Source organism: Scyliorhinus torazame, chromosome 2 (genome assembly GCF_047496885.1).
Source record: "Scyliorhinus torazame isolate Kashiwa2021f chromosome 2, sScyTor2.1, whole genome shotgun sequence".
NCBI classification, from domain to species: Eukaryota; Metazoa; Chordata; class Chondrichthyes; order Carcharhiniformes; family Scyliorhinidae; genus Scyliorhinus; species Scyliorhinus torazame.
In genome coordinates this window covers 336,739,032-336,766,520 of record NC_092708.1, presented here as the reverse complement: position 1 = coordinate 336,766,520, position 27,489 = coordinate 336,739,032, and the positions used below count along the sequence as shown (strand labels likewise).

General features: G+C 46.3%; 1 protein-coding gene across 12 annotated transcripts in view; it reads left to right on the top strand.

The window, feature by feature from the left end:
• mark3a (MAP/microtubule affinity-regulating kinase 3a) overlaps positions 1-27,489 on the top strand; it is a 274,076-nt gene that overhangs the window by 139,079 nt on the left and 107,508 nt on the right. For all 12 annotated transcript variants that reach the window (XM_072490253.1, XM_072490261.1, XM_072490271.1 and 9 more), the window contains one exon: positions 12,166-12,231. In XM_072490253.1, the coding sequence (XP_072346354.1) occupies positions 12,166-12,231 (66 nt within the window). The remainder of the gene's footprint in view (positions 1-12,165; positions 12,232-27,489) is intronic.

Sequence of the window (27,489 nt, the reverse complement as noted above, 5' to 3'; positions counted from 1 at the left end):
TGTTAATCACTTATTCCATAGTTAACATGAATATCAGCCAACAAATTTATGGGATTAAGTGATATGTGTTGCAAATTCTAGAATTTGTGGGTTTATATATGTTGCTCCACCATCTGCTTTGCACAACTGGAATCTTGCCATTGGCCCGTTATTTCATTTTAATTGCTGGATTTGCACATTAATTGCATTTTAAACCTGCCAAAGAAGGTCAACTCTAATAATGTACCTGTTTAATGACAATCGGTTTCCCTGGCCTATGAATTGAAGAGTTAAAATGGTTCAGTCTTATTCCTTGAGGTGGTAAATTATTCTTCGAGATTAAGTGTCAAATATTAAATTTTATTATTTTCCTCTATCTTTCTGTCTTCTCTCTCTATCTTAATCCAATCTTTCTTTTCCTTTTTGTATCTCTGTCAATTTCCGTTTCTGTGCCTGATTTGACAAATTAATCTTCCATGGTTTTTCCTGCCTTTTTCCTCAATCCTTAACTCTCAGCGCCAGGGTCCCAGGTTCAATTCCCGGCTTGGGTCACTGTCTTTGTGGAGTCTGCACGTTGTCCCTGTGTCTGTGTGGGTTTACTCAGGGTGCTCCGGTTTCCTCCCACAGTTCCCGAAAGATGTGCTTGTTAGGTGAATTGGATGTTTTGAATTCTCCCTCAGTGTACCTGAACAGACGCCGGAGTGTGGCAACTAGGGGCTTTCAACAGTAACTTCATTGCAGTGTTAATGTAAGCCTACTTGTGCCAATAATCAAGATTATTATTATTATAGCTCTCATTGATTACGGGGATATTGCTGATCTAGCCATTGGTTGCAGTCCTAGATACCATGTTGTCCTCGCTGAGCCATTACCAGCTTGCACTTTCAGCAAGTTATGTTGAAAATTATTTTTGAGCTGGGTAGCACAGTGTTTAGCACTGTTGCCCAAAATTCTTGCCTTGGGTGACTGTGTGAGTTTGCACCTTCCCCCATGTCTGCGTGGGTTTCCTCCGGATGCACAGGTTTCCTTCCACAGTCTAAAGATATGGTGGATTGGCCATGCTAAATTGCCCCTTGGTGTCCAAGGATGCGTAGGTTAGGTGGGGTTATGGGAATGTGGCATGGGCCTGGGTGGGCTGCTCTTTCAGGTTGGTGCAGATTTGATGGGCTGAATGGCTCCCCTTCTGCACTGCAGGAATTCTATTCTGTTCTGTAGGGTGAAGAAGAAAGTCTAACTAATGGAGTATGCCATGAAATGCCCCACTCCAGCAAGATCTGCCTCAATATCTGTAACCTACACCAGCCTTGTGTCTCTTCCTGCACCTTTCAGTCCATTGACCTTGGCCTTGTATGTATTCACTCCTCCCCTCTAACCCACCAGTGCTAACAAAGGCTTCAGCTGCCTTGACCTTAATTTTTGGAGTTCCCTCCTTTAATCCCTCTACTTCTCTTCTTCCATCCACATTTTAAAATATTCTCTGAAATGTAGTTACCCAAAGTGGTGTTCACCCTGACTTGGCAGTTTTTCAATCCTCTCAGTAGTTGAATAATTTGCCAACACAGTCTTATTTTTAGTAGGTGCCTGTGGAAGCTTATGCCTGCCTGTTAACTGCTTTAAGAGAGGAAAGAAAATAGGGAATGGGGACCGGATGTGACCGAATGAGATTCAGCCAGTTTTAAGTTACAAGAATTTCCTTTTTATATGTGAACTTGTAACCAGGCCAAGGCACTAAACAGTTTAATGTGTTGACTATGGCAGCTGCACTCAAAAATTTACTTTTTTTGTCTTATCATACGAATGGAATAGTATGGATATGTCACGTAATAAATTGCAGCAGAAATTCCTTAATAGCTGGACTGTTATAATTGTACAAAAGAAAGGATACACATTTCTTTAATGTTAACATGTTTTGGTAAGCAAACATGAATTTCAGTAAGTAGTGTCAATGAGTAGTAAATACTCTTGCCTCCGATTGAGGAAGTTGTGGATTCACGTCCCACTTCAGAGCACAGAAATCTAAGCTGGTGGTACCATGTAGTGCTGTGCCGTTGAAGGTGCCATTTTTTTGGATGAGACATTAAACAGAAGCCCCATCTTCTCTGTCACGCAGACATAAAAGTTCCCATGACACTATTTGGAAGAGCATGGGAGTAATTAGGTCTTGGTCAATATTTAACCCTCAATCAACATCCCTCAAACCGTTATCTGGTCATTATCACATTGCTGTATGTAGGAGCTTTCTATGCACAAACTGGCTGCCAAATCATACATCACAAAGGCAAAGGCACATCAAAAAAACTGGTTCAATTTGGTTCAATTTGCCTTGGGTGACTGCATGGGTTTTCTTCGGGTTCTCCGATTTCCTCCCATAGTCCAAAGATGTGCAGGATAGGTGGGTTGGCCATGCTAAATTTCCCTTTAGTGTCCAAAGATGTGCAGCTTAGGTGGGGTTATGGTAGGAAGGGTTATGGGGATAAGGCGGGGAAGTGGCCCTGTGTTGGGTGCTCTTTCAGAGGGTCGGTGCAGATGGGCTGAATGGCCTCCTGCACTCTAGGGTTTCTATTTTCTTTGCACACTTGTCTCTGGGAACTAACTTTCATTGTAATATTGAGTGAAGGGTATTGGGAAATCATCAGAATTGTAACATTTTTTCAAGTCATTGTATCAAATTTCAAATAAAACATTTACGCAAATTAAAATAGATTGGCATCCTCTCTCATCTTGCTTTTAAAATCTACCTGGTCTCTACTGGTAATTCATGCTGTCTAATGAATACCACGGACAGCTTTTCAAGGTTAGATACATTGGTATTCCAGTACAGATGCAGATGATGCTGAATCTCACAGGAAAAGTGTCATAAACCTTGGGATATATTGTTTCTTAAAATTTCCATAAATCCCATCCCAACTTAAGTATAACAAAAGTATCGTAAATGGTTCAGAATTGTTTTTAAAGTCAGGAAATCAATATGGTGGCAAAAGTGCATTTAATCACATTTTTCACCCCACATTTTGCAGAAACTGAATTTCGAAGCCTCACAGCATTAATAAGATATATTTGGCAGAGGGGACCTAAGTCTGCTGGTACTTTTGACTAGCCATTAAAGTCTCATAAGAGTCTTTATTGTTTGCTTTCATTTTTTCCACAGCCCTTTTGTTCTGTTCAATGTGTAGGTTATCCTATTATTTCCTATATTTAACCAACAAAACAAAATTAACTGTGGCTATATTGTTATGAAATATGATCCGGTATTAACTATTATTTAGGTCCCCTTGTTCTGTCAATTATATGCTGAAGTTTACTTTGGGAACTTAAATAGAGTAACTGCAGAAGGGATAATGAAAGATGTTGTCTCTTCCCTAATATATCAGGATGTCTCAATGCTTTACAGCCAATGAATTTAGATACTGTCACTGTTTTACCATAGGAAATGTAGTATAACATCACCGACAAGGATGTGCAATTTAGGTGAAGTTACGGGGATAGAATAGGCGAGTGGGCCTATGTAGGGTGCTCTTTCAAAGGGTTGGTGCAGACCCGATGGGCCGAACAGCCTCCTTCTGCACTGTTGAAATTCTGTGTCCTGTGTGAAAACAATTATTCTCTTTTATTTTTAAAAACATCTCTTTAAACACTAAAGAAGTACAAACCTGTTTTCTGTTGCACACAGTTTATTTAACAATGCGGTGTACAAATAAGAAATCAGTTATAACTGTGCACATGTGATCCATTCATGGTATCCACCTTCTATCTCCAGCACAATGCCTTTGACCCAAGCAGGTATTGATATCCTGTTTTAAATGCAGCTGTCAGTGCATATGTGACTCTGAGCTTTTTATGCTGACTCAAACTGATTCCAGTCTCTGGAGTCAAGTAAAATATAATAATAGTGTCCAGTGTTTTAATTGTAGACCTTCATCAGATGTTTTCTACACTAAGGGGCATTCTTGTAAATAAGCCCTCATTTCCTCCAAACTGAAATATAACCATTTACACGCACTATCTGATCAATTAGCATTGTTCAGGTTAACCAGATGCCTATGTTACAGTAATTCACTCGCCGTGGAACTGGCAATGTTTGAGGCACTATATAAATACAACTTGGTGTTGAAATATAAATGGTTAATTTGTGAAAGTAAATGTACATAGCATTAACTGGTATTCATCTAATGTGTTTAATTTAAAATAAAAATTTGAAGTCATAATTAAATATTTGCATTAAAATTTAAATAAAATAAGGCAATCTCCTGTTTTAAAATGTATTTTTTAATTTTAATGTGCTGGTAGGGAGGGGTCAGAATTTTTGTGATGTGGGGAAAGAAGGCAAGAGTCAAGAGAGTAGGTTATAAGGAGAAGGTTCTGCAATAAAAATAGAAAATGCTGGAAATACTCTGGAGGTCAGGCAGCATCTGCAGAGAGCAGATATTTATGCATGACATGACATACATGACATACAATTTAGCCTATTTGCTGAAGCAAAATAATATTGTGGATGTATTTTCTACGTTGAGAAACAGAATTCTATCATAAATGAACCAAAGCTTAAATTAAAATGGTTTGTTCTTTTTGTCTGTGTTTGGCTTGTTTTTTTTAATAAGTATTTTTATTCACATTTTAAATTTTATAGATGAACAGTGAAACAAAAAAAGCCCCCGGAACCACCCCCCCAAAACCCCGTCACTGATAAACCCTTTAATTGCCCCCGCACAGTGTACATAACTTTCTCGAGATAAGATCCCCCAGCCATACTGAGGCACTGGGTGGAGAAGCTGACCTCCGCCCCAGCAGCATCTGTCCTTGAGCAATCAGCGAGGTGAAGACCAGGACATCAGTCGCCGCCCCAATCTGCAACTCCGGCAGGTCCGACATCCCAAATATGGCCCGTAAGAGACGAGGCTTCAGTTCAATTTGTAGAATTGGTGACATGGTGATGAAGAAGGAGTCCCAGAACCCCATGAGCTTGGGGCATGACCAGAACAGGTGCACATAATTACCCATGCCCCTCCCACACTGCTTGCACTCATCCTCCACACTCTCAAAAAGCCTGCTCATCCTGGATTTGGACAGATGGGCCCTATGTACTACCTTCAGCCCTAACTTTGCACGTGACTTTGCATTCACCCTGCGCAAGCCTCGCTCCACACCCCATCCTCCATCTCCAACCCCAATCCTCTTCCCACTTAGCCGTCGCACCCTCGACAGACACTGCCTCTTCCGCCGTAATGCTACCATAAATCCCTGACGTACACCCCTCCTCCATCCCTGCCAGCGACAAAACCCTTTCCAACAACGAGGAAGGAGGCACCACAGGGAAGACCTTTTTTGCGAAATTGCGAACCTGTAGGTGCCTAAAAATATCTGCCTGAAAAAGCCCAAATTTCTCCAATAACCCCTCCAAGCTGGCAAATCGCCTCTCCAAAAACAAGTCTCCCATCCCTTCCACGCCATTCTCCTCCCATCCCCTAAACCTAGCATCCAACCTCGCCGGCTCAAACATGTGGTTCACACAGATCGGCGCCAGCTTCTATACTGGCCCCAATTCAAAGTGCTGCCGAAACTGTCTCCATATCTTCAGCGTGCAGACCACCACTAGGTTCCCTGAATATTTCCCTGGAGAAAACGGCAGCATGTCCATCACTAATGCCCTTAACCCCAACCTGCTTCACGACCCTGACTCCATCTGCATCCATTCAGCCTCAAGATCCCCATGCCACCCAAGCCCTTCTCAGCATTCGCCGCCCTGTAATAATATCAAGTTCGGCAGCGGCAAGCCCTGACTGCCGGTCCTTGTGAAGGACTGTCTGCTGATAGCTACTTTACCCGCCCAAATAAAAGACTAAATCAATTTCTCCACTGTCCCAAAAAAGGATTTTGACAGAAAAACCGGCGAACACTGGAACAGAAAAAGGAACAATGACAAAACATTCATTTTCACCGATTGAATTCTGCCTGCCAAGGAAGGAGGGAGACTATCCCACCTCTGTTAGCCAGCCTTATGGGTGGCACAGTAGCACAGTGGTTAGCATTGTTGCTTCACAGCTCCAGAGTCCCAGGTTTGAATCCCAGCTTGGGTCACTGTCTGTGCGGAGTCTGCATGTTCTCCCTGTGTCTGCGTGGGTTTCCTCCGGGTGCTCCGGTTTCCTCCTACAAGACCCGAAAGACGTGCTGTTGGGTGAATTGGACATTCTGAATTCTCCCTCTGTGTACCTGAATAGGCATTGGAATGTGGCGACTAGGGGCTTTTCACGGTAACTTAATTGCAGTGTTAATGTAAGGCTATTTGTGACATTAAAAGATTATATTATTAACCCTCCTCACAAAACACGTAAAATGCAACTTCCGAAGGTGGGCCTTCGTAATCTGGCACACCCAGATACGTAAAATGGGAGCACTCCCATATTGGCTCCTCTCCCCAGTGGAGTGAGTGGAAAACACTCACTTTTCTCCAAATTCAATTTATACCCTGAAAAGTCCCAAACCCCTCAGCGGCGCCACGATATCAATCATTGTTGGGATTGGATCCGTCACATATAAAAAGATAATCATCTTACAAGGACCCCCTGTGTTCTTCTCTCTTTTCCCTCTCCCCCCCACATTATCCCTTTCCACTTATCCGAGGCCCTCAGGGCAATGGCCAAAGGCTCAATTGCCAACTCAAACACGAGGGGGGGACGACAAAGGGCACCCTGCCTCGTTCCGCTGTGTAACTGAAAGTATCCTGAACTAACGATATTTGTACGGACACTGGCTATAGGTGCCTTGTACAATAACCAAAACCACCAACACTAATTTAGGCCCCATCCCAAACCGTTCCACCGCCGCAAACAAATAACCCCATTCTTCCCTATCAAAAGCCTTCTCGGCATCCAATGCCCCAATAACCTCCTGCGCTCTCCCTTCTGCTTGGGACAATACCACTTTTAAAAGCCTCCTCACATTCGACGACAACCGCTGCCCCTCCACAAACCCTGTCTGGCCCTCCCCAATAGCCTGTGGGAGACACTCCAACCTGAGTGCCAAAATCTTGGCATCTACATTTAATAAAGAAATCGGGCGATACCACCCGCACTCTACAGGGTCCTTATCCTTCTTTAGCAGAAGCGAAATGAATGCTTGCATCATTGTCCCGCGCTACCGAATCCTCAAACATCTCCATGAATAATGGAACCAGCCGATCAGGAAACATTTTATAAAATTCCATCAGGAACCCATCCGAAAATCACTATCGCGGAATATTCCACAGCAGAGACTGCCCCGTCACAAAAAGGTCAATGCGCAAGTACATGTACCGGAGAGATTAAGAAGTGCCTTCCCCCAAGGCAGCACGGTGGTGCAGTGGTTAGTACTGCTGGTTCACGCCGCCGAGGACTTGGGTTCGATCCTGGCCCCGGGTCACTGTCCGTGTGGAGTTTGCACATTTTCCCCTTGTTTGTGTGGGTTTCGCCCTCGCAACACAAAGGGTAGGTGGACTGGCCAAGCCAAATTGCCCCTTAATCGGAAAAAATGAATTGGGTACTCTAAATTTTTTTTAAAAAGAAGTGCCTTCCCCCAAGCGTGCAAAAACCGCCAAGGATCCGCTCCACCCATATCGTTCATGAACGCTGCCAGTACCTTCGCTACCCTCTAAGGGGCCAATGACTTTGGCTTAAATTGATCCAACTTAGGGGTCAAAATGCAATTCAAATCTCGCCCCAAAATCAACTGATGCGTATCCATGTCTGGTGTGGCAACTAGCATCCTCTTCATGAACACTACATCGTCCCAGTTTGAAGCATACACGCTCGGTAAAACCACTGACTTACCCTCCAACGTCCCATAACTATGACGTATCCTTTTTTTCATTTCAGGGGCAATTTAACGTGGCCAATCTACCTACCCTGCACATCTTTGGGTTGTGGGGGTGAGACCCACGCAGACACAGGGAGAATGTGCAAACTGCACACGGACATTGACCCAGGGCCAGGATCGAACCCGGGACCTCGGCGCGTGAGGCAGAAGTGTGAACCACTGCAATCTATGGCATGCCTACCGCTCTGGTCCACTACCACCTTTCCCATCTGAAACCAAACTCTTTTATTAATTACCACCCCACCCACCCTGGGGCCTTGCTGTCAGAGCCCGAGTGGAATACCTGGTTTACCCAATCCTTACGGACCCTAATCTCATCCTTCACTCGCAAGCCGGTCTCCTGCAAAAGCACCATATCGACCCTCAAAATTCTTCAAATGAGAGAAAACTCTTGCTCGCTTCACTGGGTCTCCTCAACCCTGCACATTCCACGTAACCAATCGAATGTGCGGTTCCTTGCCCCCTCCCTTTCAAGTCAGCTATTTCCACAACGAGGGGTTCACCCCTCTATCCCCCATATTTCTAAAACCAGAGACCTATCGTGATGGCAGCCAGCCCCACCCACTAGATGGGACAAAGAACAACCCCCAGTCACCATCAGCACTCTACGTTTCCTCCCCATTCCAGAAATCTCCCAGGAACATCCTCTCGAACCAACACCTCTCTCCTCCATCCCCCCTCTCCCCACACCATCATTCACTCCATCTAGACTTGTCAAAAGTTGCCTCCTCCCACCTCGCTCCTATTCCCTCGCCAATTCAACCTGCTAGCGAGGTAGCCTCCCCGCCTGAGCCCATATCACACAGCAAAACAAACCAAGAAAGAAACCAAAATCCAAACCATCACAGCCCTGCGCTGAAATTCCCCTACCCCCTCCCTCAACCCTGAATCTACCCAACACTCCTCCCCCTCCCAACCAAATACTCCCTCTAAATCACAAATGCCCACCAAAAAGAAAAAACACCACAACAAAAGAAAAAGCCCCAAACAAAACGCATCAGTTTCAATCAACAGCACATCTGTGCATAAAAGTAAACGGGGAACAAGGGAAAAATATAAGACAAAACACACATCTTTACATCAAGCGTCCCCATACAAACCCGTCCCAACCACCAGCAAACTCACTTTCAAATCCACTCAATTTAATCCAAATCCTTGAGTCTTAATATAAGCCTCCACTTCCGCCGTCTTGAAGAAATGGTCCTTGACATTATGCGTAACCCTCAGCCTCTCCAGATACACCGTATCAAACCATACACCACTCTTGAAAAGCTCAGACTTCTCCTTGTTAAAGGCTGCCCGCCTCCTTGCCAATTCTGCCATGACATCTTGGTAGATTCGAATACTGCTGCCTTCCCACTGATCCTCCCGATTCTCTGTGGACCACTTCAGGACCCTCTCCTTTGTCCGATAGTTGTGAAAACATACTATCACAGTCCGTGATTTCTCCCGGAGTGACCAGTGGGCCCAACTTCATGAATATTGACTTGAAATATTCAATCGGCCTCGGACCCTCCACCCCCTCGAGCAACCCCACGATCCCGAGGTTCTGCCGCCTCATTCTGTTCTCCAGGTTTTCTACCTTAGCTCTCAGGCCATGTTGGCATCCTGCGAGGCCAACTGATCGCTATGTCGCGACAGTGTCTCCTCCACCTCCTTTAATACCTCACCATGCACCTGCTCTGTCTCCGAAGTCTTCCCCAAAGCCTCTTTTATCGGGACCAATGCGTCATCCACCGACCTTTTGAGGGTCTCCAACATTTCTTTCCCTTGCACTCAAAATGCGTGCAGAATTGTCTTTCAAATTCGACAGCCATTACCTCAGTCAGCTTGTCCACTGTAATAAGTGGGGCTGCACGCAACGAGCTTGCCTCCACCATCTTCAATCCAGCAGGGGTCCGGGCCTTGCTCAATCCACAGAAGGACTACCGCTTACGTCTTTCTTTCCAATATTATTTCTTGCGCCTTTTGACATCCTCACATGAAAGGTTCTCAAATGGGACAAATCTGTCCATCAATTACCCCCGGGAACTGGGTCAGAAGAACCAAAAACCAAGGACTCTAGCAGGAGCTACCTTACATGTGACCTCCTTCTACATGTCACCACCGGAAGTCCATTTGGCTGGTTCATAGACTTTAACAGTCTATAATTAGTACATTTCAATGAATGTTTGTAAGCAGTGCGAGCAGTCTGAGTGGTAATGGTGAAGAGGATATAGGCTGACTGAGGAATTATAATTTGAATACCAGATGCAGATGCCCATGTTATTTTATCATAGAATTTACAGTGGAGGAGACCAGTCAGTCCATCGATTCTGCACCTCCACCCTATCCCTGTAACCCCACCTAACCCAAGGACAATTTAGCATGGCCAGTCCACCTAACCTGCATATCTTTGGACTGTGGGAGGAAACTGGAGCACCCGGAGGAAACCCACGCAGACACTGGGAGAACATGAGTGACCCAAGCCGGGAATCGAAACTGGGACCCTGGAGCTCTAAAGCAACTATGCTAACCACTGTGTTACCGTGCCTCCCTTATGATCTAATAATTCAGAATAAATTCTATATGCAATGTAAGCAATTTAGACTGCAACTTTAAAAGTCAATTTTAGGTAATGTAGCCATGTATTTGAACTTCACATCTCTAATTCAAAAACATTTTGCTGAGCAACTCTACATTTTCCATTTGCTTATGACATAATTGTTGTAATGTGCTCAAATATCGATCCTCCTGCTTTCATGAGATGAGAAGCAAAGGAGGGGCTTTGCTGTTCCCTTTTCCCATTTGCCTTCATTCCTTCTTCCTGTTTTTATTTGTTATCCTGATCGATACTTGTGATCATTCAAGCTAGCTTTTGTTATGCATGTGGCCCACTTAACCATCAACTGGTGAAGTGAAACCATCCCAATATATTGTCATCTATATTTTTAATTCACAAAGACATTTTGTTTCCTTGAACCCATGTAGCTGGTATTTGGAACACCTATCTAATTTTATTATCGAAGCAAGAGTTGGTGGCAGACACCAGATCATTTTAATTTATGTGGCTTAGGAGCAAACTGACAACCTAAATTTCTTGGATCTTAACGTATTTATTCTAATCCTTAACAATAATTCTGGACATGACCTGGAGTGGAGGCTGGTTAACTATGAAGGATTATAAATTACCTGGTCAATTTCAAGGCCTGAGTTTTTAAATATTTGTTCTTCAGCTATTTAACCACTTAGCTTTTAAAAGCAATTATGGATTTTGCTTCCAGCCATGCTTCTGGTAGAGCACTCCATGCCAGAGAAACCCTTTGTTAATGAAAAAAAATTCTTGTCTCTTCCTTTTTTTAAGAAGAAGATTTTAAATCTATACCCCCGAGTATAGGCCATAGGAAATGTGTTTTCCATTTACCATATCAAAATGATTCATTCTTTTTAATACCTCAGATGGGTTCGAACAGGTATTGTTTTAATGAAAAGAGCTCTCACTTCTCTTATCTTTCCTTTATAATTTAAAGTAATTCAATTATCTTAATGAATTTCTTCTGTACCATCTCATGGCTTTGGCATCTTTTCCAAAATGTGCTGTCCAAAGCAAATGATTTAATTTGAGAAATCTAAACCGTTGCAGAATAATAGATATTATTTAAGCATGTTCAAGAGATATAAGCCACAGTAAAAATGTAAAAACAGTAAAAATGTAGCTTTAAATTGTTTTGGTTTACTTTGGCTAAGTTTCTATTTGAGCACATTGTTCTCTATCTACTGAATTAAAAATAATAGGCTTCCCCAATACAGTCTGTGCAGTGAGCAACTGAACAAGACCAGAAAGATGCCAGATTCAATCCACAGTGTATGCAAATTTAGTTGGTGTCTCACCTGGGGCACTGCTAGTTTCTCTACAATTGTCTTCGCAACCCCTTGAATTAAGGGAAGATTTAAACGTGGATCCCACTCTTCATTATTGTGCAGGGTTCAGCTCTGATGAACCCAACAAACATCCCAACAGTCGGAGTCTATACCCACAAATGAAAGATAGTCACTTGGGTGAGGTGGTAGAAGATCAACCATATTCCAGCGAGGAACCAATGCCTTCAGAAGATAGAGACAGCACAGTATGTGGGGGAAAAAGGAGAATAAGTTGTTTTTAACATCAAACAAAATGTGCTTTTTTCCCGCCTGAGTTTACACTTTTGAATTGGCACTTTAAAAAAAAAAAATGCATTGCTTATTCATAAATAAGGTGAAGTTGAGCTCTCTGTTAATGTAGTTGAAATATCTTTCATACATGTGTTAGATTTGATATTTATTGTGTGTATCAATATGTTTTTATTTTTTGCTTTTTAGTGAAATTATTTGAAGTTATTGAAACAGAGAAGACTCTCTATTTAGTGATGGAATATGCAAGTGGAGGTAAGTAGTAATTAAAAAAATACTTTTATTTTGATTAATATTTGGTATGTTTCTGGAGAATATTTGCATTAGTATGCCTAACCTTCTCAATAGTATCATAGAATGAATAATGTTTTGGGAGTGCATTGATTATTCTGTAAGCAGCCTGATATAACTTTCTACAAAACAGCAGTGAGATGAATAATCAGTTGATTTGTTTTCCGATAGTAAAACGCTGGAAACACTCAGCACATCTGGCAGCATCTGTAGAAAGAGAAACAGTTCACCTTCCAGGCCTGAGCCCTTTCATGCGAACTGAGAGATGTTCTAAATGGTTTGAGCAAACAAAATTGGGGAGGTGAGGTTGGGAAGAAGTCCAAAAGGGAAGGTGTGAGACAGGGTGGAGGGTAGGACAGATTAAATGGGCCGAGGTTTCATGGTACAAAGCAAGAGGCAGTGATAATGGGACAATTAAAGAAGCAAAAGATGTACCTAGAGTAGGTGTGAGACAGATATTTGGATTGGATTTGTTTATTGTCACGTGTACCGAGGTACAGTGAAAAGTATTTTTCTGCGAGCAGCTCAACAGATCATTAAGTACATGGGAATAAAAGAAAATACATAATAGGGCAACACAAGGTAAAAGTTACAATGTAACTACATAAGCACCGGCATCGGATGAAGCATACAGGGTGTAGTGTTAATGAGGTCAGTCCATAAGAGGGTCATTTAGGAGTCTGGTAACAGCGGGGAAGAAGCTGTTTTTGAGTCTGTTCATGCGTGTTCTCAGCCTTCTGTATCTCCTGCCCGATGGAAGAAGTTGGAAGAGTGAGTAAGCCGGGTGGGAGGGGTCTTTGACTATGCAGCCCGCTTTCCCCAGGCAGCGGGACGTGTAAATGGAGTCAATGGATGGGAGGCAGGTTCGTGTGATGGACTGGGCGGTTTTCACAACTCTCTGAAGCTTCTTGCGGTCCTGTGCCGAGCAGTTTCCATATCAGGCTGTGATGCAGCCAGATAGGATGCTTTCTATGGTGCATCTGTAAAAGCTGGTACGGGTTAATGTGGACATGCCGAATTTCCTTAGTTTCCTGAGGAAGTATAGGCGCTGTTGTGCTTTCTTGGTGGTAGCGTCGACCTGGGTGGACCAGGACAGATTTTTGGAGATGTGCACCCCTAGGAATTTGTAACTGCTAACCATCTCCACCTCGGCCCCATTGATGCTGACAGGGGCGTGTACAATACTTTGCTTCCTGAAGTCAATGACCAGCTCTTTAGTTTTGCTGGCATTGAGGAAGAGATTGTTGTCGCTGCACCACTCCACTAGGTTCTCTATCTCCCTCCTGTATTCTGACTTATCGTTATTCAAGATCCGGCCCACTTTGGTCGTATCATCAGCAAACTTGTAGATGCAGTTGGAGCCAAATTTTGCCACGCAGTCGTGTGTGTACAGGGAGTAGAGTAGGGGGCTAAGTACGCAGCCTTGTGGGGCCCCGGTATTGAGGACTATTGTGGAGGGGGTGTTGTTCATTCTTGCTGATTGTGGTCTGTTGGTCAGAAAATCGAGGATCCAGTTGCAGAGTGGGGAGCCAAGTCCTAGGTTTTGGAGTCCTTGGCTGGGATTATGGTGTTGAAGACAGAGCTGTAGTCAATAAATAGGAGTCTGATGTAGGAGTCCTTGTTGTCGAGATGCTCTAGGGATGAGTGTAGGGCCAGGGAAATGGCATCTGCTGTGGATCAGTATGCGACAGTATGCGAATTGCAGTGGATCAAGGCGTTCTGGGAGTATGGAGGTGATGCGCTTCATGATCAACCTCGAAGCACTTCATTACGACTGAAGTCAGGGCCACCGGACGGTAGTCATTGAGGCACGTTGCCTGGTTCTTCTTTGGCACCGGTATAATGGTGGTCTTCTTGAAGCACATGGGGACCTTGGAGTGAAGTAGGGACAGGTTAAAGATGTCCGCGAATACCTCTGCCAGCTGGTCCGCGCAGGCTCTGAGTGCACAACCAGGGATCCCGTCTGGGCCCGTCGCCTTCGAAGGGTTCGCTTTCAGGAAGGCCGATCTGACCTTGGAAGCTGTGATGGTGGGTATGGGTGTGTTATGGGCTGCTGGGGCACTTGACAGCGGATTGTTCGTTATCTACTCGAACTGAGCATAGAATGCATTGAGTTCATCAAGGAGGGGTGCAACGCTGCCAGAGATACTGCTCGGCTTCGCTTTGTAGCCCGTTATTTTGTTTAGTCCTTGCCACAGTCGCCGAGAGTCTGTCTGTGACTCTAGCTTGGTTTGATATTCTCTCTTGGCATCTCGGATGGCTTTGCGGAGGTTGTACCTGGATTTCTTGTATATTTCTTGAGCACAAAGTTAAAGAATTAAGAAAGAAACCAGAAACTGCCTTCAGCCAGAAGCGTAACCTAGCCTCCTCCTGGGTCCCCAGCATTGTGGACACCATTCTTCAGCTAATTCAATTAATTTGTGTGGTATCAAGAAATGGCTGAAGGCACTGTATACTGCAAAGGCTATGGACCCTGACAACATTCTGACAGTACGACTGAAGACTTGTGCTCCAGAACTAACCGTGCCCACTAGTCCACTACAGCTACAACCCTGGTATTTACCTCAGTGGAAGATTACCAAAGCCTAACTTGGGCAATTATCATCTTACAAGTCTCCTCTTGATAATCAGTAAAGTAAAGTGATGGGACGTGTCATCAAAGTGCTGTCAAGCCGCACTTAATCAGCAATAACCTGCTCAGTGATGCACCATTTTGATTATGCTGGGGACTCTTTGCTCCTGACCTCATTACACAGCCTTGGTCCAAACATGGACATCAAGGTAGCATTTGACCTCGGATGAGTGGAGAGGAATAGTTGGGGTTGGAGTGGAACATAGGGTATCGCTGTATGCAGATGATCTTTTGTTATATATGAAGGACCCAGTGCCTACCATGGGAGACATAATGAGGATACTGAAGAGCTTTGGGTCCTTTTCAGGATATAAATTAAATCTGGAGAAGAGCGAGTATTTTCCAGTCAGCACCCTGGGAATGGAGCCAGTCTGAGAGCACTTCCCTTTCGCTTGGCCATGTCCACACTCAGATATCTGGGGGTCCAGATGGCTCGAGATTAGGCCCGACTCCATAAGCTGAATTATACCAGTCTGGTCAATAAAGTCAAATCCAACCTATAAAAGTGGAACAACCTTCCTTTGTCTCTGGCGGGTAGGGTCCAGTCAATTCAGATGAACATTTTGCCAAGATTTCTGTTTCTATTCCAGTGTCTTCTGTTCTTTCTTCCCAAATCATTATTTGGGGGGGTGGGAAAGCTAATATCGGCCTTCCTATGGACGGGCAATTCTGAGGATTCAGAGGGTTGCTCGACAGAGGGATAGACAGTGATGCCGAACCTGATATTTTATTACTGGGCTGCTATTGCAATGAAGGCGTTGGGACCCGCGGCCCATCTGGGTGCAGATGGAGCCTGGGTCGTGCAGGGGGTCCAGATTGGGTGCACTGGTGATGGCTTCTCTTCCGTTCGCATCGGCAAAGTATTGTGGAACCCGGCAGTTCAACATTTTAAACATCCCATTAAAGTAGGAAACTGAGAATTCCTCCTTTTTCTAGAAGAATCTCTACAGTTTCCTCTTAAACCCCATTTATACTGTTTACTTCAGTGGCTTTACCTGATCATTTATTCTGAAAATCTTTGAATTAAAAAAAAAAAACTTTTGCTTGATTTCTTTCCTTCCACCTCCAGTCTTTAATTTGTACCCCCTGATATTAGAAACATTTGCCAAATCAGTCTTCAGTTTGATCATCCTGGACTTTATTTGCCAAAGAAAGCACAACAACCTTTCTTAAAACTTGGATACAAATTATGTTGTTTGTTTGTGTACACTCTCAATGGCATCACCTTTCTTATACTTAGGTGTAAAGAATGGTTCAACAGTTCTGATCAAGGCTTCTACAACAAAAAAGCTTTTTTTTCTGATTTGCATCCCATCTACCCACTAATGCAGTCAGAATTTTATCTGTCTTTTTTGGTTGAGCCAAGTGCTGAGTTGACAGGTTTGTACATTTATCCAGTGACCTGTAAATCTTTTTGGCGTCATTATATGACTGCTTCAGTGAACATCTATTCTTTTCATTTCTATTCCTATGCTATTGTGAATTGTCACTGCTAACAGCCAGCTTATTGATCTCTAAGATTCAAATCCTTCTGAATCTGATTGGATTCTTCTTCATTATTTGATCTGCATGCTATTTTGTTCTCTTTTTGTTAATTTTTTAATGGGATGTGGGCTTTGCTGGCTAGGACAGCATTTGTTGCCCATCCTAATTGCCCTTGAGAAGGAGGTGGTGAGCTGCCGCTTTGATCCGCTGCAGTCCATGTGGTGTAGGTACACCACCTCTGCTGTTAGGAAGGGAGTGCCAGGATTTTGAACCAGTGTCAATGAAGGAATGGCGATAAATTTCCAAGTCAGGATAGTGAGTGACTTGGAGGAGAACCCCCAGGTGGGTGGTGTTCCCATATACCTGTTATTCTTGTCCTAGATGGCAGTGGGCGTGGGTTTGGAAGATGCTGTCCAAGGAACCTTGGTGAGTTCCTGCAGAACACCTTGTAAATGGTACACACTGCTGCTACTGTGCATTGGTGGTGGAGGGAGTGAATGCTTGAGGAGAGGGATACCAATCAAGTGGGCTGCTTTGTCCTGGGTGGTGTCAAGCTTCTTTAGTGTGTTGGAGCTGCACTCATCCAGACAAATGGGGAGTATCCCATCACACTCTGACTTGTGCATTGTAGGTGGTGGAAAGGCTTTGGGGAGTCATACGTGAGACAGGATTTCTAGCCTCTGACCTGCTCTTGCAGCCACAGTATTTATATGGCTAGTCTAGTTCAATTTGTGGTCAATGGTAACCCCCCAGGATGTTAATCGTGAGGGATTCAGTGATGGTAATGCCATTGAATGTCTTGGTGTGATTGTTTGATTCTCTCATTGGCGATGGTCATTGCCTGGCACTTCTGTGGCACAAATGTTACTTGCCACTTGTCAGCACAAGCCTGGATATTGTCACAGTCTTGCTGTATTTGCATGTGGGCTGGTTCAGTGTCTGAGGAGTCGCAAATGGAGCTGAACATTGTGCAATCATAAGCAAACACCCCCACACCTGACCTTATGTTGGAAGGAAGTTCCAATGATGAAGCAACTAAAGATGGTTGGACCTAGGATGGCGATAGTGGTGCCCGGGACCTAATGTCAGGTATGAGTCTGTCAGTATGACTATGTCGGGCGGGTTGCTTGAGTAATCTGTGAGACAGCTCTCCCAATTTTGGCACAAGTCACCAGATGTTAGTAAGGACTGGGTTTGCCATTGTTGTTTCCAGTGCCTAGGTCGACGACGGTGTTTATGGCCTTTTCTTTCCTTTTTATTGACTTCATAGTACAACTAAGTGGCTTGCTAGGCCATTTAAGAGTCAACCATATTGCTGTGGATCTGGAATCACATGTAGGCCAGACCAGGCGAGGACTGCAGATGTCCTTCCCTAAAGGAAGGAAGATTTCCTTCCCTAAAGGACATTAGTGGACCAGCTGGATTTTCTATAACAATCGACAATGGTTTTATGGTCATCATTAGACTTTTAATTCCAAACTATTTCTTGGATTTAATTTCCACCATCTGCCGTGGCAGGATTCAAACCTGCGTCCCCAAAGTATTACCCTGGGCCTCACCAGTCCACCAGCATCATCAGTCCGGTGACACTACCACTACGCCACTGCCTCCTCCATCATCAGGTCACTTATATGGGAATCCGTAAAGTAAGTGAGCTTGTCTTTTCCAACAGTCTGCCAGAAAGGCTTACAAATTATTAATTTTCTGGCACTACATTGCAGTTTCATTTCCATGGAGGATATACAATCAATAAATCACTACAACAGATGGAGGAAATATTTGACTACGGGTAGAATGTTAAATATTAAGAAAATTATTGGCAACTCACCTTGTCATAGTTTTATATAGCTTGACGACCTTTGGTTCCAGATATTTAGTTAATTGGTTTAGCAATTACACTGGCACAACTGAGGAAGGAAAACAGAGAAAGTAAATTAATAAATGTTGGAAGTCCTTCAAAATTACCCTACCCCTTTGCCTACTTAGCTTACACACTTACCTTGTCTCTGTAGCTTCTCAAAGTGGTTTGGGGGCATTTAAACTAACTGAAATAGGGCAGCTAGTTTCGTAAATGTGGGTTTGGCTTGGATTCCCCCGATACTCTTCCACTACAAAAGAAGGACTCCCAGGACGGGTACACTCCACATTTCTGAGGAGGCCTGATTTGGATATCTGGATGTGAAGTGCGGACCTCTGGTGCAACATAAGTAAATAGGAGCAGATTGCCACTCCTCAGAAATTTCGTCCCCGTGTATGTATGGTAGAAGACCAAACCTCTGCACATTTACAGTTTATGAATAATGATGTAAACCACACTTGTTGGCTCCTGCTATCCTTTCCCCACTCTAAAAATGCCATCATTTTATCTTACTTTGGAAGAGGGTGCAAATTGTGAAGATTCCTATTCTCTCACCAGCAGGATTATCTAAAACCTAAATCTAGAATTTCATCACTTATACTCTTCTGACTGTTAATCAGTGTTCCATCTTTGGGAGGGAAAGAAAATTAGTGCATTTCTGCACACTTGAATTATATTTACCATCCAAATTTCCAAATATGTTAGAAGTGAATCATGTTTTAAGGGGTAGAGTTATTTTAATGTTTACATCCATAAATTGAATATTCATGCAGTATTACTTTAACGATAATTTTATGTTCAATATGAGCAAAGAACAGAATTTAACTTTAGAATGCATCCTCAAAGCATGTCAAGGTGATCTATATCCTGAGTTAAGATTATGGTGAATGTTTTGATTAGTGCCAGAAAATGCTGATGCTAGGCAAAGGTTGACCTTCCATCTGATTGTTCAATTTGACATTTGAAACCTGTGTACTCTACTGTATTACAGGAGTGGAGTTCTTATTGCGCACAAACTTTGAGGGACATGGTAGCATATTGGTCACATAATTTAGAGGCTTGAACAAAATTGAACACTATTTAAATCCCATCATGGTATGTAGGGGAATTAAATTCAATAAATTAAATAAATCTGAAATTCTCATCCTAGGCAATTTCAACCTTCATCTCAATTGTTCTTCCCTCTCCTCTGAGTATGCAGCCCTCCTATCCTTTTAAAAAAATATATATATTTTATTAAAATTTTTCAAACTCAACAAGGGATTATACATTAACTGGTAAATAACATTATTTAAATAATATAGTGAACTTACAACAAAAACTAAAAAAGAAAAACAAATAGCAAAAACACAGAATAGTGCTCCCCCCTGGGTTGCTGCTGCTGTCATTTCTATCTTTTCATTATCGTTCCGCGAGATAGTCAAGGAACGGTTGCCACCGCCTGGAGAACCCCTGAGCCGCTCCTCTCAACGCAAATTTTATTCGTTCCAATCTTATGAACCCTGCCATGTCGTTTATCCAGGCCTCCACGCCCGGGGGTTTCGCTTCCTTCCACATGAGTAGAATCCTACGCCGGGCTACTAGGGACGCAAAGGCCAAAATATCGGCCTCTTTTGCCTCCTGCACTCCCCGTTCTTCTGCAACCCCAAATATAGCTAACCCCCAGCCTGGCTTGACCCGAACCTTCACCACCTTTGAAATTACCCATGCCACACACCCCCAGAACTCCTGCAGTGCCGGACACGACCAGAACATGTGTGTGTGGTTCGCCGAGCTTCCTGAGCACCTCCCACACCTGTCTTCGACCCGAAAAACCTGCTCAGTCTTGCTCCCGTCATATGTGCTCTATGTAGAACCTTAAATTGAATCAGGCTAAGCCTGGCACACGAGGACGAGGAATTTACCCTACTTAGGGCATCCGCCCATAGCCCCTCCTCAATCTCTTCCCCCAGCTCTTCTTCCCACTTTCCCTTCAGCTCCTGTATCATCGCCTCCCCCTCGTCCCTCATCTCCCGGTATATTTCAGACACTTTGCCCTCTCCAACCCATGCCCCCAAAATCACTCTATCTTGGATCCCCTGTGTCGGGAGCTGCGGAAATTCCCTCCCCTGTTGCCTCGTAAATGCCCTCACTTGCATATATCGGAAGGTGTTCCCTGCGGGCAACTTATATTTTTCTTCTAGCGCTCCCAGACTAGCAAACGTCCCGTCTATAAACAGGTCCCTCAGCTTCCTAATTCCTGCTCATTGCCAACACTGGAACCCCCCATCCGTCCTCCCTGGGACAAACCTGTGGTTATTCCTTATCGGGGACCACACCGAGGCACCCGTCACTCCCCTATGTCCCCTCCACTGCCCCCAGATCCTCAAGGTTGCCACCACCACTGGGTTTGTGGTGTACCTTTTCGGGGAGAATGGCAGCGGCGCCGTCACCAGCGCTTTTAGGCTTGTTCCCTTACAGGACGCCATCTCCAGCTTCTTCCACGCTGCTCCCTCTTCCTCCCTCATCCACTTACAGACCATCGACACATTGGCGGCCCAATAGTAGTCACTCAAACTCGGCAGCGCGAGTCCCCCTCTGTCCCTATTGCGCTGCAGGAACCCCCTCTTTACTCTCGGGGTCTTTCCTGCCCACACAAAGCTCGTAATGCTCTTTAAAAAAGGGATTTGTGATCAGAATGGGGAGGCACTGAAACACGAAAAGAAACCTCAGGAGGACCACCATTTTAACTGCCTGCACTCTGCCCGCCAGCGACAGCGGCACCATATCCCACCTCTTAAAGTCCTCCTCCATCTGCTCCACCAGTCGCGTCAGGTTAAGTCTATGCAGGGTTCCCCAGTTCCTGGCCACCTGGATCCCCAGGTATCGGAAGTTCCTTACCACTCTCCTCAGCGGCAGAGCATCTATCCCCCTACCCTGTTCCCCGGGGTGCATTACAAAAAGCTCGCTCTTCCCCATATTTAGTTTGTATCCCGAGAACTCTCCAAACTCCCTAAGTATCTGCATTACTTCTGGCATCCCCTCTACCGGGTCCGCAACGTATAGCAGTAGATCATCTGCGTAGAGCGACACTCGGTGTTCCTCTCCCCCTCTAAGCACCCCGCTCCACTTCTTAGAATCCCTCAGCGCTATGGCCAGTGGTTCAATTGCCAACGCGAACAGTAACGGGGACAGGGGACACCCTTGTCTTGTACCCCTATGTAGCCGGAAATACCCCGATCTTTGCCGGTTTGTGACTACGCTTGCCATCGAGGCCCCATATAAGAGTCTGACCCATCTAATAAACCCCTCACCGAACTCAAACCTCTTCAGCACCTCCCACAGATAGTCCCACTCCACCCTATCGAATGCCTTCTCTGCATCCATCGCCGCCACTATCTCTGCCTCCCCCTCCAGTGGGGGCGTCATCATCACCCAGCAACCTTCGTACATTAACATTCAGTTGTCTCCCCTTTACAAACCCTGTCTGATCGTCATGCACCACTCCTGGGACGCAATCCTCTATCCTTGTCGCCATCACTTTGGCCAGCAGTTTGGCATCTACATTTAGGAGTGAGATAGGCCTGTATGACCCGCATTACAGCGGGTCTTTATCTCGTTTCAGGATTAGCAATATCGTCGCCTCCGACATTGTCGGGGGTAGCATCTCCCTTTCCTTAGCCTCATTAAAGGTTCTCGCCAAAAGAGGGGCCAACAGATCCATATACTTCCTGTAGAATTCCACCGGAAACCCGCCTGGTCCCGGGGTCTTCCCTGCCTGCATGTTCCCCAGTCCTTTAATCACCTCATCCGCCTCGATTGGCGCCCCCAGACCTGCCACCTCCTGCCCCTTCACCTTCGGGAACCTTAGCTGGTCCAGAAAGTGTAGCATTCCTTCTTTTCCCCCCGGGGGTTGGGACTTGTATAGCCTCTCATAAAAGGTCTTGAACATCTCGTTCACTTTCCCTGCTCTCTGCTCCATATTTCCCGTTTCGTCCCTAACTCCCCCGATCTCTCTCGCCGCCATCCTCTTCCGAAGTTGGTGGGCCAATTGCCGGCTCGCCTTTTCCCCATACTCGTATTGCATCCCCTGTGCCTTCCTCCACTGTGCCTCTGCCTTTCCCGTGGTCAGCAAGTCAAACTCCGTCTGTAGTCTTCTTCTTTCTCTGTATAGCCCTTCTTCTGGGGCCTCCGCATATTTTTTATCCACCCTCAAAATTTCCCCCACTAATCTCTCTCTTTCTTTGCCCTCTTGTTTCCCCTTGTGGGCTCTGATGAAGATCAGCTCTCCTCTAACCACCGCCTTCAGCGCTTCCCATACTACCCCCACCTGAACCTCCCCATCGTCGTTGACCTCCAGGTATCGCTCAATACACCCCCTCACCCTTCCGCAGACCCCCTCGTCCGCCAGTAGTCCCATATCTAGTCGCCAGAGTGGGCGCTGCTCCCTTTCCTCTCCTAGTTCCAGATCCACCCAATGCGGGGCGTGGTCTGAAATGGCTATGGCCGAGTACTCCGTTCCTGCCACTTTCGGGATCAGTGCCCTTCCCAAAACGAAAAAATCTATCCGGGAGTATACCTTATGGACGTGGGAGAAGAAAGAGAATTCTTTAGCCATCGGCCTGGCGAATCTCCACGGATCCACTCCCCCCATTTGTTCCATAAATCCCTTAAGCACCTTGGCCGCTGCCGGCCTTCTCCCGGTCCTGGATCTGGACCGGTCTAGCCCTGGATCCAGCACTGTGTTAAAATCTCTCTCTCTCTCTCTCTCTCTCTCTCTCTCTCTCTCTCTCTCTCTCTCTCTCTCTCTCTCTCTCTCTCTCTCTCTCTCTCTCTCTCTCTCTCTCTCTCTCTCTCTCTCTCTCTCTCCCTCCCCATTATCAGATTTCCCACCTCCAGGTCCGGGATACGTCCCAGCATTCGCTTCATGAATCCCGTGTCATCCCAGTTCGGGGCATATACATTCACCAGCACAACCGCCTCTCCCTGCAGTCTGCCACTCGCCATCACATATCTGCCCCCACTGTCCACCACTATATTCTTTGCCTCGAATGATACACGTTTCCCCACCAATATTGCCACCCCTCTGTTTTTCGCGTCCAACCCTGAGTGGAATACCTGTCCCACCCATCCTTTTCTTAGTCTAACCTGATCCGCCACCTTCAGGTGCGTCTCCTGGAGCATGACTACGTCCGATTTAGTCTCTTTAAGTGCGCAAACACCCGTGCCCTCTTAATCGGCCCATTTAAGCCTCTCACATTCCACGTGATCAGCCAGATTGGGGGACCATTCACACCCCCCCCCCCCCCCCCCCCCTCGTCGACTAGCCATCCCCTTTTTTAGGCCATCTCCTCATCCAGGTCCCGCGCACCCGTCTGTCCCCCAGGCAGCGCCTTCCTGCCCCGACCACCTCATCTCTTGCCAGCTCCCCCTTGCACTCAGCAACAGCAACCCAGTTAATCCCCCCCCCCCCCCCCCCCCCCCCCCAACCGCTAGATCCCCCTCTAGCTTGGTTACTCCCCCCATATTGCTTCCGGAAGTCAGCTAACTCTGGCTGACCTCGGCTTCCCCTGTTCGCTCTTTGACCTCCCTGCGTGTGGGGCTCCCTTCCTTCCTGCGCCCGTTTTCCCGCTATAATTTCCATAGCGCAGGAAAATACCCACGCTTTCCTCTCGGCCTCGCCCCCTATGGCGCAGTTCCCTTATTCCCCTTCCCTGTCCCTTTTCCCACTGGCGCCCACATTTCTTCGTGTCCCCCCCCATCGGGGGGAGAAAAATTCCCCGTCCAACATTGCTGTACAATAGCCCTCCCCTTTCCCCACTTTACATTTCTGTACCACCACCTCGCTGCTTTTCTCCAAACATCAAACTCTCAAACCTAGTCCAGTTTCTCTTCTTGGATGAATGTCCATGCCTCATCCGCCGTCACAAAGTAGTGGTGCTTGCCCTGATGCGTGACCCTCAATTGCGCCGGCTGCAGCATCCCAAATTTTATTTTCTTCCTATGGAGCACCGCCTTGGCCCGGTTAAAGCTCGCCCTCCTTCTCCGCACTCCAGTCCTGATACACCCGTATCACCGCATTCTCCCATTTGCTACTCCGTGCCTTCTTGGCCCAGCTCAGGACCATTTCTCTGTCCCTGTAGCGATGGAACTTCACCACTATTGCTCTTGGTGTTTCACCTGCCTTTGGTCTTCTCACGAGGACCCGGTACGCTCCCTCCACTACCAGGGGGCCCGTTGGGGCCTCAGCTCCCATTAGTGTGTGGAGCATCGTGCTCACATAAGCCCCAATATCAGCTCCCTCTGCTCCTTCGGGGAGACCTAGAATCCGTAGGTTTTTCCTCCTCGAGCTGTTCTCCAGGGCTTCCAGCCTTTCTATGCACCTCTTTTATGTAGTGCCTCGTGCGTCTCCGTTTTTACCACCAGGCCCTGTATCTTATCTTCATTCTCGGCTGCCTTTGCCTTCACTCCATGGAGCTCCATCGCCTGGACCTTTTGTGTTTCCTTCAGTCCCTCGATTGCCAGTAGCATCGGTGCCAGCACCTCTTTCTTGAGCTCCTCCACACATCGTTGGAGAAACTCCTGCTGGTCCGGGCCCCATACCATCTGGGCTCCATCCGCCGCCACCCTTCTCTTTGCTGCTGCTCCAAAGGATCCTTCGCAATCTGGCCACTACCGCCGCTCCTTTCCATACACACCCGGGGGGGACTCCTTCCTTCGTCACCCCACACTGGGTTAGGTCGAAAAAAAATTCCGTTGGGGCTCCCGATGAGAGCCCAAAAGTCCGTTGGAACGGGAGCTGCTGAAACGTGCGGCTTAGCAGTGCATCACCGCAACCGGAAGTCCCTCCTATCCTTTCTTAATCTCACCCTCCATGTAAACTCTCCAACACGTATTCATGTCCACCCATTTGATCTTTCTATCTTCTCTGGCCTCCATATTCTTATAGTATGAATTCCGGATTACTTTGTCCCCATTAAAACCACTATCCTCCTGTATGCCCTGTACACAAATAGAAGGACAAATCCAACCCAGTTAATTACTGCCCCATCGTCCCACTCAATCATTAGTAAAGTGATTAAAGGGGCCATGAACAGTGTTTTCAAGTGGTACTTGCTTAGTAATAACCTGCTCAGTGATGTTCAGCTTGGGTTCCACCAGGATCACATCAGCTCCTGACCTCAGTACAACCTCTATCCAAACATGGTGAGGTGAGAACGACTGCTCTTAACATCAAGACAGCATTTGACTGAGTGTGGCATCAAGGAGTCCTCGCAAAACTGGAGTCAATGGGAATCGGGAGAGAAAACTCTCCACTGATTGGCATCATCTTCCTACAGGAAGTTGGTTGTGGTTGCTGGAAGTGAGTCATAGCTCCAGGAGATCACTGCAGGAATTCCTCAGGGTAGTGTCCCAGGCCCAACTATCTCCAGCTGCTTCATCAATGAGCTGCCTTGCATCATAAGCTCAGAAGTGGGGATGTTTGCTGATCATTGCACAATGTCCAGCACCATTTGCATCTCCTCAGATACTGAAGCAGCCCATGTCTAAATGCAGCAAGACCTGAACAATATCCAGGCTTGAGCATGTCATGATGGAGGAGTCTCAGCCCCTGACCTTTTTCAACAAGTATGAGGTGATTGCTACCTGTATGGATGAGGAAATGGGACTGCAAGGTGGATGAAAGGAGTGACCATGACACCATGATGAAGGGTGCTAATACAAGTGGGGGTAGCAAAGAGGAATGTGGTAATGGTAAGAGACAATGTAGTAGGGGGATAGATCCTGTTTTCTGCAGCCACGACCAGGAACTCTGAAGATTGTTTTGTTTGCCTGGTACCAGGTTAAGGACATTTCAAGGCTAGCGAGGAACTTGAAGTGAAAGTGGGAAGCCAAAAATCCAGTTATTGTGATGCATGTGTGAACCAATAATGTAGGTAGAACCAGGAATGATGATCCGCAAAGAGCTTTTGATGAATTAGGGTTCAGATTAAAATGCAGAACCTCATCTCTAGATTGTTACCTGTCCCACATGCCAATTGGTCCAGGGGCAGGCAGATTAGAGAATTAAATGTGTGGCTCGAAGTGTGGTATTGGAAGAAGGGGTTTTGATTAATGTGGTGCTGATATTAGTACTCAAGGAAGATTGGGTTATTCTATTGGGATGGGCTGCGCTTGAGCTGGACTGAGACCAGTGCCCTGGTCAATAATATAACTAGGGCTGTGTAGCACCATCGATCACACACGAGGCGAGACGTAAAGAACTTCAATCGAGGCTTTATTGAGCAGACTTGTTCAGACCCGTTCCCCCAGCAGCTCAGTCACAGAATGCAGCTGCGGGGATTAAACCCAGGTTCTTAGACCCCGCCTATCTGGGTGGAGCCCAGTAGGCGGCGGATCCAATCGGGATCCAGCATCTGTCCTCCAATAGCTCCTCGGCATTCATAGTGTACCGTATTACCCCTAATACATACCACCACATTCTCCCCTTGTTAAAAAAGAACCCGGCGGGGTGGTGGGTGGTATGGTGGTAGGGGTTTACAGGGTCGGTACCTTAACCATTGATCTATATACAATCATGCCGCTTTTACTGGGCCACCGAATTATTCACATTTTACCCGATTTGCAGCGTTAACTATTTACAACAATGCCGCTTTACTGGGCCACTGAATTATATACATCTTAGTCGATTCGATGAGTCGAGATGGTGCTCTGGTCGCCCTTTCCGATCGTCTCAGCCTGGGTGGTGGTGGTGGTGCAGGCTCGGGTCCGGTCGACTCTGGGAGCATCGCGCTGTCCCCTTCTGTTTCCTTACTCCTGGACGGGCCTGGGAGGAGGACCGATCCCCCCGGGAAGGGGGTGGCTGTGGGGTGCACCTGCGGGAGTGAGGGGGAGGTGATTTGTGTTGGGGGTGGGGGGGGGGGGAACTCCGGCGGGCGCCAGGTCCCGCAGAGAGACCGTGTCCTGTCGGCTGTCTGGGTACGCCACGTAGGCGTACTGCGGGTTTGCGTGAAGTAGATGTACCTTTTCCACCAGCGGGTCTGATTTGTGCGCCCGCACATGTTTCCGGAGCAGGATGGGTCCCGGGGCCGCCAGCCAGGTCGGAAGTGGCGTTCCAGAAGCGGACCTCCTAGAGAAGACAAGGAGGCGCTCGTGAGGCGTTTGGTTCGTGGTGGTACACAGCAGGGACCGGATAGAGTGAAGGGCATCCGGGAGGACTTCCTGCCAGCGGGAAGTTGCGAGACTCCTAGACCGTAGGGCCAGTAGG